At 37.8% G+C, this 12,127-nt stretch overlaps 1 protein-coding gene across 1 annotated transcript; it reads right to left on the bottom strand.

The window, feature by feature from the left end:
• Positions 1-4,777: 4,777 nt before the first annotated feature.
• On the bottom strand, positions 4,778-11,838 carry LOC149673518 (cyclic AMP-dependent transcription factor ATF-1-like). Its single transcript, XM_089839081.1, has 7 exons — positions 11,677-11,838; positions 9,794-9,940; positions 7,516-7,764; positions 6,476-6,691; positions 6,061-6,301; positions 5,828-5,996; positions 4,778-5,308 (listed from the first exon to the last, which is right to left on the bottom strand). Exons 2-7 carry the CDS (start codon positions 9,914-9,916, stop codon positions 5,164-5,166), a joined length of 1,143 nt encoding a protein of 380 aa, XP_089695207.1. The 5' UTR covers positions 9,917-9,940; positions 11,677-11,838; the 3' UTR covers positions 4,778-5,163.
• Between the last annotated feature and the right edge of the window lie 289 nt (positions 11,839-12,127).

The following is a 12,127-nucleotide window of genomic DNA, read 5'->3' as shown; positions in this document are numbered from 1 at the left end:
GATTGACTTAATCTCCATAATTAATGATAACTTATTGACAGTTAACCCTAATTTAAACCATTTAATTTATTAAATAGACCGTAGTTCATTATCTAAAATAATTAAATACTGCCACGAATGAAATTTAGAATCTCAAATCTATAATTTACGCGTAATAATTCAAAAATACCCTCGCTAATTTAAATTAAAACGACGGCATAAAGTAATAACTTAGAGATTAGTGCCAGGCCCGGACAAATTTTTATAAAAGGTTTAGCCTAGCCTAGTGCAACCTAATCTGGCCCCGTTAAATCATACGTTACTCATTTTAGGTAATATATTTTCGCGCCGTTAAATGAGACCTAATTTGCAAACAGTCAAGGTTTATTATTTAAAATAGATAAGGAATTTAATTTCCCCTAATATGAGCCCAAGTACTTGATTTGAGATGTTCTAAATTAAGCCTTGTCTAACTGACCTCGTGTCTGGAAATCTTTTCATATTGTAGTTAATTTTCAATAAATAAACATAATTAACTAACAATTAACTCTACCTAAATAATTTAAACTCTAGGATTAAATAAAATAATAAATGGCTAGCTGGATGGCTTTGGATTATTGAAAGACTTTCACACATACCGTACTAGGCTTAACCTTTCGCGTTGATTTCAACGTTCTAATGGACATGCAATGGCGGAGAGCTCAGAGTCACGTCCCAACATCGGCGTAAAACGTGGCTTTCCATCCAATACTGCCTTCGAAAGTCAGGATTGCGAGGAGCTGATCAAGGAACGATGTTGACTGGTCGCCGGCGCAGAGAGAAAAGAAACCTGGACAAGTGGCGTCCGAGTTTTATAGTAAATTGCGTCGTTGGGGGCGCTTCGAAGTGTGACGTGGGCGCCAATTCAAATAAGAGAACACACCGTTAGGCCTATATAACAGCGCCCCTAGCGGAAAATTTCTTCATGTATTAGATTTCAGTAAATACGTAACTACGTATACAGTGCCCCTAGCGGCAAATTTCTTCATGTATTAGATGTCAGTAAATACGTAACTACGTATACAGCGCCCCTAGCGGCAATTTATGAACTATCTATTGCTTACACGAATGTCTAGCAGAATTTTATCATGTTTTAGATGTCAGTAAATACGTAACTACGTACACAGCGCCCCTAGCGGCAATTTATGAACTATCTATTGCTTACACGAATGTCTAGCAGAATTTTATCATGTTTTTAGATGTCAGTAAATACGTAACTACGTATACAGCGCCCCTAGCGGCAATTTCTTCATGTATTAGATGTCAGTAAATACGTAACTACGTATACAGCGCCCCTAGCGGCAATTTATGAACTATCTATTGCTTACACGAATGTCTAGCAGAATTTTATCATGTTTTAGATGTCAGTAAATACGTAACTACGTATACAGCGCCCCTAGCGGCAAATTTCTTCATGTATTAGATGTCAGTAAATACGTAACTACGTACACAGCGCCCCTAGCGGCAATTTATGAACTATCTATTGCTTACACGAACGTCTAGCAGAATTTTATCATTTTTTAGATGTCAGTAAATACGTAACTACGTTTGCAGCTCCCCTAGTGGCAAATGTGTGAATGCTTAATAATCCGTTCATATCTAGTAAAATAATAACAACCCGTAGCCCTAAGTTACCCACAATCCCAATCCCGTTTAAAATCACTAACGAGTTTTTAGTGAGTAGCCCCTCGATGATTACTCGTAATCCAGACGCAACCATTAATCCCCATCCATTTTAAATCACCAATGAATCCCTATCCTTTTTAAAAGCGTGAATAAAAATCACCAATAAAAGAAAATTTTCATTAGTGAATAGCCCCTCGACGCGCTGCCTTTAACAGTGCTATAGTGATTACCGGGAACCTCTAATTAACCCATTTTCCCAATCCTTTTTAATCTAATTAATGCATTTTAAAATCGTATATATGCCTGCTGTAACTTAATTGACAAGAAAAGGAATAAAAAATGAGATTCATTAAATCGACGAACAATTTATTTATTCTATAATACATTTATGATGTATAAACAAAAGTATATAGATATAAAAAAAAAGTAGACTTCGTTGAAACTTGCTCGCGGCGTGTGATATGAGAAGCCCTCTTTTATCCCTGAATGGCGTCGATCCGGTCCCCTCTGCTTGGCACTGGGAAGAAGACGTGAATAGGCTCATAATGCGGCAGATGCTTGTATTTTTCTTTGAAATTTGAAAAGTTTATTTGTAACTCATTATCGACATAAACACTAGTATTAATACTTGGAATAATTTAATTAGCACAGAAACTACAATAAAACACAAAAACTACAATAAAACGCACAGAAACTACAATAAAACACACAAAGCCCCAGAATAAAACGCACAGAAACTACAATAAAACGCACAGAAACTACAATAAAACACACAAAAACTACAATAAAACACACAAAAACTACAATAAAACAAAAACACACAAAAACTACAATAAAACAAAAACACACAAAAACTACAATAAAACAAACAGAAACTGCAATAAAACGCACAAAAAATACAATAAAACGCACAGAAACTACAATAAAACAAACAGAAACTACAATAAAACACACAGAAACTGCAATAAAACGCACAGAAACTACAATAAAACGCACAGAAACTACAATAAAACACGATAAAACAGCATAGAACAGCATAAAAACACAGTAAAACAGCATAAAAACACAATAAAACAGTATAGAACAACATAAACCACAGTAAAACAGCATAAAAACACAATAAAACATCATAGATACACATTAAACAGCATAAACACACTTTAAACAGCATAGAAACACAATAAAACAGCGAAAACATACAATAAAATAGCTTAAAACTGAATAAAACAGCATAAAAACACAATAAAACAGCATAAACACACATTAAACAGCATAAAACAGCATAAAAACACAATAAAACAGCATAAAACACAATAAAACAGCATAAACACAAATTAAACAGCTTAAAATCACAATAAAAATATTAACAAACAAATAGAACAATAAGGTAACAAATTAAACTATAAATATATAACTTAAGGCCTTTTCAGACGATACAACTTTTGAATCAACTAGATGGGTGAAAACGTTGTGTCGGCAAAATGAATCAGTGATCGAGTCTTAATTTTGTAGTTCAACTTGTCCAACTTCTGTTCACACGTCCCAACTTTTACTCAACTCAAGTTGACTCATCTAAATGATTGAAAAATTTGTATCGTCTGAGTAGGCCTTAATATATACAAAGTTTTCGCACGCTTCCGGAAATTGGGGTTCTTGGATGGAAAACAACGTTTTGGGCTGGAAACTGAAGTATTAGCGTGGATAGGTCACAGGTGTGTGTTCATATATCCAGATTCTGAAAATAAAATCAAAATAATGTGATTTTCTCTTTTGAAAAATGCTTTTATGAACGGATTCACCGAAAAAAGCGTGTACCTTAAACAGCGTACTTGTATCTATATATGCCTCAAATGTTCATAGACATAATCAAAACCATATTTCAACTCAAGCTAATTGCGCTCGTCCACGCTTTACTCGCGAACGCTTGAAGGTATTAAACTTCCTCACAACGATAGATATCACCAGAAGTATATATTACTTCTCTTCGAAAGAAGTGTACCACAAAGCGGGGTAAGTGTAACGTCATTCTTCCCAACATCGGAACATTTAGAAGTTAGAACAAGGTTACTAAACCGAATCACCTACGCGACAAATAGTTCCCTCATCATTACTCTATTAGCGCTTAAATATTTGGCAAGACGAGCTTGGGCATTTTTGTCCTTCGTCAAGACGAGGTTTGTAGGATGATTGGTGGGGATTTAATGCCAATCAATTATAGAATTCGCCTTAAGGTGCGATGCCCATTTGTAGTTTGATGAGCGGGAAAGCAAACTTAAAGGGTGAGCCTGGGAAGAATGACGTTACGTAACTGAAGTATTAAGAGGATACAGAGTGTCATCCTTCTTCTATTATCCCATTCTCACTTAAGCCCAACTTTAAAATTACTTACTTGATAACTAGGACGCGGTAAGATTCGTCAAAGAACAAGCTTCCCAACAGGATCCCATTTTTCCCGGATTGGACTACTGTTGTTTCAAAGGGTTCAACCTACGCATCCAAGATGTTCTTTGGCAAAAACCGAAGATGGAGGTATACGTTTATAAATACACTTTCGAATAAACGACATGGAAATTCGAAGCACCTTGGAACAGGGAGAGAGGGAGAAGCCGCCTAATGCTAACAGAACTCGTATCTAGCGGGAAGGGGTTGAAAACGGGGGTATGAAATACTATGTTCTCTCTCTCTCTCTACCTTGGGTCATTCGGTGGATCATTGAGCATGCGCGAAGTGACATCACGATTAGTCGCTACATGAGAAAAAAACTTTGGATTTTGCGCAGTAGAGCTCGCGGTGGCCCGGGCGATACTACCCCCGTTGGCAGGGAAATTTACTTCCCCCACCCAAAAGAGAGACAAATCGCGCTATTCACGCGGCATCTCCCTCTCTCCCTGCTTGGAATAAGCCAAAATAACAATAAACCGATTAACCGAGAGTTTACTCATCCATAAGAGAGGCTGCGTTGTCTTTTCACACCCAACAACGGATAGAAATCGATATGGGTTTTGTAAGAAATCTTGTACTTTACAGGATAAAAGTTATTAACTTCTAATGAAAGTACGTAGGCCTACTTGTTATTAGTATAAAAAACACCATCATTCATTACCCGCAAAAACAAGAATAAATACAACGTATAAACGTGTCACCTTTGTTAAATTTTAATTCATAGAAATATCAAGGAGGTTATACACGTCTTGACAACAAAGTTATTTACAATATTTATGATAATATTTATTTCGCGTAAGAAAAATTAAATCATCTTCTTAAAACGATTTGTTGGATGATTATGGAACGTTCTCGAACGTTTTTCTTTAGATGTGGAGTCCACGGGACTTAAAAATACACGCGTGACGTCATCATGGGTCACGTGCCACTTTAGTTTGTTTTTATACAATATAATATAGTTTAGTCCATGTTGTAGATAATTACCAAACTGGTTGACGCTAGTTTTGTCGTTTCCCAGTTTGGTATTAGCATCGACTTAATGGATAGGCAAGGCTGAGAGTTACGTTAAGTGATATTTTAATCATTTTTTTGGCAATAAAGTTCTTTCAAGGATTTGAGTTCTTCAATCAGGGCTTTGTTTTGATTTTCTAAGACAGCAACGCGGTTTTCTAAACATTTGATGTATTCTTTCTTTTTTCTACGACATTCTTTGGCCGCTTCCCTGAAATTAAAAGGGTATTCTATAAAAAACCCGGGGATACTTAGTATCTCAATATATCGGAATACTTTTCACGCCCATTACCAGACTAAACACCCGGGAATACGCGACGTTTCCCCACTAAAAACCCGGGAATACGCGACGTTTCCCCACTAAAAACCCGGGAATACGCGACGTTTCCCCACTAAAAACCCGGGAATACGCGACGTTTCCCCACTAAAAACCCGGGAATACGCGACGTTTCCCCACTAAAAACCCGGGAATACGCGACGTTTCCCCACTAAAATCCCGGGAATACGCGACGTTTCCCCACTAAAATCCCGGGAATACGCGACCATTCCACACTAAAAACCCGGGAATACGCGACCATTCCACACTAAAAACCCGGGAATACGCGACCATTCCACACTAAAAACCCGGGACTACGCGACGTTTCCCACTAAAAACTTGACAAAAACTTGGTGTTTTCAAGTAAAAACCAGATAATTGGATGAAACTCATAGCAGAACAATTTTTAGATACCTGTTTTTGAGCAACCTGAGTTCCCTCTTCTTGGAGACCTCCTCAATCATATGGACGGGTGATTGAATAGCTCCCGACTGCGTCATGACTACGCTACCACCCAGACTCGAACCCGCATTCCCAGTTGTCCTAATTCCGTAGGCTTGTAAATCCGCCGCCGAAACTGTTACTGGAAAACCAAAACTTGGTCAACAAACTGAAAAATGTTTCGGAACTAAAGTGTTTATAATCACCTGGTACGAAGAATTGACCATCCTGCCCTTGGGCGGCGTATTGGACAATGGTAGGTGTATTGGCTCCCGTTGCGTTGCTCATGGTAAGTGTCTGAAGTCCTTGAATACCGCCCGTTGCATCCTGCGTAGCCAATTGCAGGGTTGTCCCGGCTTGCACGACCTTGATGAGACCAGAAGGCGTATGGTATTGCGTTCCTCCAACTGTGATGGTACTACCACCTTCCCCATCGTCAACTACAGTCTAAAAGACAACATTTCCACATGTAAAAATATTAATTGTTATTGTCAAAGACAAAAAGAGATAAGATTCTTTGCAAGACCAATTATCGCTCCACCATAAGTATTCTAAGAGGCAATGATTGTGAAGCGCACGATTCATTTTTTGTTATTTTTAATTGCGTTTGGTTTTACTTACGGCGGTGGTTTGGTCATCTTTCAGTTCGTTATTTTGATTGGTACTTGTCCCCAGCGTGGCGACGGCCGCGTGCGTCTCTGTCGAAGAAAGTTCACTTAAGATCTTGCGATAAGACGGTCTTCTAGCCAAGATTTCGCGCCTTTTCTTGGACTCGTCTTCGGGTGATAAAACGGCAGTCACCGTTTCGTTATCGTTCTCACTTTTGGCCGAAATTAACTGAAAATTTTATTAATTAAAAACTACTAACATTTCTAATAAATAAAGGGTTAAGGACACTGATAAAACTGAAGTTGGTTAACATTACGATAAACTGTCAAAAGGGTGCGCGTCTACTTCCCTTTAATTTATTAACTTTTTATCCTAATAATCCTCCGATTTCACTGACGTCAATATTTTACCGCGTCTGACGTCAGAGCTTATGGGGAAACGATACTCAAAAACTAAATTATAGTAATAACATCGTCTGTATCATTCATAAGTTTATGATCGTAAGTTTCTGATCGATCACAATTTTGACGCGTTAATTGTAACTCTAGTTTAACACCAATTCAAGGGAAATCCCTTCAGGGGTTAATAACCCTAATTGTCCTCTACCCAACGGTATTTAAAATATGGGCTTACATCAATCAGAGATCGGGTAAATAAGGTTTAAACAACCTGTCACATAAACATAAATCCAAACTTTAAAACGATTTAACTCTAGTTTAACAGTACTTCCAGGGAAATCCCTTGAGACTGTAATACCCCGAATTGTCCTCTATCAAATGATACTAAATACTAGGGATTCCACCAATCAGGGCTCAGGAAAATAAGATTTAAACAAATCCCGGAGATACGTGCGATTAGAAATGTTTGCGATATGTTATAAGTCTAAATATTTGAAAGTTACTGGGAAATCCCTTGAGGGGTTGATAGCCCAAACTGTTCTTCACCAAACACTACTAAATACTTGGGATTAAGTCAATCAGAGCTAGAGGTCACGGGGGTCAAACTAAGAGCGACACGGTAGAAACAAGTAGTAAACAAGAAATGTCCCTTACCTGTACAGGGTGTACCCCGGAATCACCGTCGGCACTATGTATAACCGATCCTTGAGCAATCAATTTATTCAATAGAATGACTTGATTTTTTGCAGCTGATTGGCTTGTTCCTCCTGGGGCTTGAATGACCGATTGTTGATTGGCTTGTTGTATAACGGACTGCGCGTGAATCGGTTGATTATTGGGTATTGCCACGTGGACAATTGACACTGATCCTCCGGGTGAAGGGACAGCTATAGCGTGTTTCACCTATACCAATTCAATTAAACATTCAAAAGTAATTAATTACAAATACAAGATACTTGTAAAATACAAAAAAAAAATATGATTTTCAAATTTTCTTTTTAACAACGCACTTTAAGTTTAAGAGACAAACAAACAAACACGTGTAGCGCACTTCGATATCGTTTAATTTAAGTAATTACAGAAGTAAATGAACTTCATTTACTTCTGGTAATTACCTAATAAAATTAACTTTTAGGTGTTAATCCTAACTTTAAAATAAAGTTGTTTTTTTAATGTTACGCCTAAAATAATATTTAACCGCGGATTTTGAAACCTTTCACGTCTAAACGGTTTTAGGGTAATTGCTATAAACCACTTCACATAGCGAATAAAAAGAAACGTTAGTTGGTAGGCAAGATAACGTAGAACAATGCGAGAGAGAGAACACACATTACCCAAATTTCGTCATCAACGCCATATTATTTTTGTTTACTTTTTTTTAAAAGAAAGTTATAATAATTTCCCGTGGATTTTTTTAGAGGTTAACGACTTAAAAAGCAGTTACGCGTTAAAATTAACAGTCTTTTAATGGCGGAAAAAATAATTTTAACTAACAAACGGAACTCGTATCCCAAAGCGTTTTGGATAGCAACGATGGAAAATTTTTGTTATCAGTAGGAAAAAACGGTTTGATAAATAGCTTATCTATATGGTACAGGTACTATACTATGGTCCATGTTATAAGTGAACAAGTGTTTTGTAACGTCCGCCATAAGTTAAACATATCCGCTTATAAGTTAAACTGAAGTGAATTTGTAACTTCAGTCAGCATGGACTTGATTACAATGCGTTATGTAGGGGATTATCAAGAACTATTTTTGAAGGAACGTCACTATTTCCATAGACCTCTCGGTGTATAAAACGGGGTAGGCAACCGTCCGTATCGGGACGCATAAGGGGGTATATACATTGCCACCCGTCTCTACACACTCTCATGATACAAAAAGACTACAACGCAGGCGCAAAAACGCGAGATGGAGGGCGGAGTTTTACCCCCGTGTCTTTCCCTCTTAGTTACATCGAAATAGTCTACGAAATTGACGCATGCCCAGGAGAGCGCTATAAACCACTTCCATGAGAGAAAGGCACAGGGGTAAAACTTTGCCTTCCATCCTGCTTTTAAGCGCCTGCGTCATAAGCTTGGCGGAATCGTGAGAGTGCGGAGAGAAAGCGAGGGATGAACGGTGAACCCCCTGAAGGTTACCTACCCCCTCTTTAACATAGAAAGGGTCGAAGATAAGCTTGATATCACTAAAGAGTAAAAAAATCACCCTGCAGTTTTCCTATTCCCCCATAAGGATAAGTTTGTGCTGCTACTATCCCTTTAACGAAACTTCTCCGTAGTTTACAGTATTTTCAATAAATGGAAATTGTAGAAATTACGTCTAGCTTATTTAGTGTCATTATTTGCTTATGATCGTAATCCAGTTTGAATTTCATAGAGACAGGCTGAAATATCTCTGATTTTCAATATCGTGTATTTACTCGATTTAGTTTCATTTATATTGCAAATTGCGCTTGGGTTGTGTTAGTTCACGAGCGTCGACATCAAAACCGCGCAAACTTCATTATAAATAGAAAACATCTACCGTGTATCATTTCAAAAACATTCTACCCTTAATATACGCTGTTAAACACAAATAGCTGGAAATCAATACGGGTGGAAATCACCCCTAAAACCGGATATATATTTGTCAAAATCGCACTTAAAATCGGAGATGATGGTCAAAATCACCCCTTAAACACTTTTGAAACTGTTCAAAATCCCCTCCAAAACACTTGATACTGTTCAAAATCCCCTCCAAAACACTTGACACTGTTCAAAATCCCCTCCAAAACACTTGACATTGTTCAAAATCACCTCCAAAACACTTGACACTGTTCAAAATCGCGCCTAAAACACTTCACACTGCCCAAAACCACCCCTAAAACAATGTGTCCCATGGCTACCGGCACTTCGAAAGTATTGCTTTTGAGAGAAAGGTGAGCTTACCTGCGATGCCATCTTGGTAGCGGACGTGTTGGAGTTTGCTGATGTGGTGATGGTCAACGAGGGGGAGGTACGCTCGATTCCCCCTCGTGTAGAAACAACCGTTTCTTCCACCAAAGCCTCCATTAAAGAGTACGACTCCAGCTAAAACTAAAAATCAGACAAATAATTTGTCTCTAACCCTTTAAAATCGAGAGGTTCATCACTATTCTTATTAGAGTAAAATAAATCCACACATTTAACAATTAGCAATAACTTATGCATCTTTTGGCGCCTTGGCCCTATTGCATTCTCATTTTGAGACAGAACTTGGTTGACACGATATTAGGAAAGTTAAGTCGGTCACGTGTTCAGTTCTCCCGCTCTTAAGTCTTAACTACAATGTACATGTACGCCTAGCCCAACTTTCTCTCTGGATTCCCCTTGGCCTTCCGAGGGGGCCATCACTCCCAAAGAAACTAACCCCATAAAAGCTAGTTCTCAATGTTACAAGGGATATTTGTTGAGAATATTATTGGTTATAAACAATGAACTCTTAAATTGAAAATTATGTTTTAAAACATTTTGGAAGAGTTGTGCAAGGTTGTAACCTTCAATCTTGTAATTTTCGAAAAGCCAAGAATTTCCTAAACTAAAATAAAATTGCCTCATTTGCCTGACTTTTTGGGCCTATTTTTAAATCCCCTGACTTTTCCAGGTTTTCCCTGAACCATGGCAAACTTGTAGTTAAACTAGTTCCTCTCGAATAAAGAAGAATTGGGAAAGAGATTTAATCGAAGTTTCGTCAATTTTTTGACGTACCCCTCAATTTTGGTGGAAAACCGAAATGGCGCGCGAACCCCGGGAGGGAGTTGATGACGCAATAGGGCGGATTGAAGCAAAGAGAAACGCGTCATCGACCACTTCCTTTCCAAGGAATATTCTTATAGCTTTCCCGTCATGTGGGCGGGACATTAGACCCCCGAAAAGATCGAGTCACGCGTCACAAACGTGTCGAATGACGTCACCCACAAAAATAATGACTAATACTTTTAGCGGGGCTTCGAAAATTTATTTATTTATTGAAATCAATATAATTAAATGTATACTTTCCAACATGAAATATTGAAATCATTAACTAGTTTCAAAAAATAAATTGAGCAACTAACCCTTTATGCATATATTCAATTTAAAACATATATCAATTACAGTATTTACCAAAATTTGTTTATTTGTTCGATTGGCTGCTATATTAAATAAATACTGGTGGAAAAACCAGAATAACATCTACTGTTTTCCTAAATTACTAAGCCTAATTTTCATCTAAATTCCAATGGTAATTAGTTTTAACTTAATGTACAAATTTACCCAGTAAAAAATAAGGCCAGGGTTACACCTACAGAGTTGCGTAAATATCAAAACCGGTACAATTTATTTGATATCTCATAGTGGAATTAAAATCGATGCAATTAAGCTTGGAAATCGAATCTATTTAATAATTAGGCTTAGCATAACATACATCCCGAAACGGAAACCAATTTGTATCGTTTTGGCGGGTTTTTTTTTTTTTTTCCTAATTATGCATCACTGTGATAAGGGCTTGACGGCGAGTACCCTTTAATTATAGGCCAAGGCCTAACAGCGGCTTACGGTTAAAACTATGAAGGCATTGGCAAGCCGAACTTCCGAAGGGCGTTAGGCCTAAACCTTTTTTTCCAAAATGTCTGCCAGCTTTCTATCTAGACTCTAAGAGTGTTAAGCCTAATCATAGTTTCGTTAGGCTTAATTAAACTACATTTCGGGATAAGTTAGGGTTAATTACTGGGCATCAGGGTGTTTCGGAGTTGACCATCACACTCTAGGCCCGATTGTTATTATCAGACGTCACAAAATTGAAAGGCACTCACCAGTTATTACGTATTTCTCGTCACAGGCGATGGCGCGACGCCACTGGATAAATTTACAGAAACGTAGCAGCCACGTCAACGATCACGAAATATTCGTCACTAACGTTGTTTCTCTCTCGGCTTTTTCGCGTCACACACCTGGCAGCCCTGCTACGCATTTAGCTCTCGTCATAGATACAGCGCCGAGGAGGAGGGGAAAAGACGGATTCTCATTGGATATCGCAACACGCGCCAGAAAAAAACCTCCTTACAATGAACCAATAGAAATGAAGACTATTTTCCGAGGGAATCGACACTAAACGTTTTCGAAAGTAAATTGTCTCGTTTTTAATTTAGAATTAAAGAAAGTAACTATAAAGACAATTCAAAACTTATTATTTCCCTAATTTATATTAAATATGGTGGAAGTAAAAAATATTGGGCTAAACTGGCTTTAAAGTTTAAACGTCTG

The sequence above is a fragment of the Phalangium opilio genome, unplaced genomic scaffold (assembly GCF_054372755.1).
Source record: "Phalangium opilio isolate 3A_F unplaced genomic scaffold, DU_Popi_V2 ptg000048l_1, whole genome shotgun sequence".
NCBI lineage: Eukaryota > Metazoa > Arthropoda > Arachnida > Opiliones > Phalangiidae > Phalangium > Phalangium opilio.
The sequence above is the reverse complement of the archived record's forward strand: the minus strand, read 5'-3'. Positions and strand labels throughout refer to the sequence as shown.

Coding starts and splice junctions, on each gene's coding strand:
- LOC149673518 (XM_089839081.1), bottom strand. CDS start 9,916: ATGGAGGCTTTGGTGGAAGAAACGGTTGTTTCTACACGAGGGGGAATC. Junction 6,302..6,475: donor AAGATGACCAAACCACCGCC/GTAAGTAAAACC, acceptor GTTGTCTTTTAG/ACTGTAGTTGACGATGGGGA. Junction 5,309..5,827: donor CTCAGGTTGCTCAAAAACAG/GTATCTAAAAAT, acceptor TTTTAATTTCAG/GGAAGCGGCCAAAGAATGTC.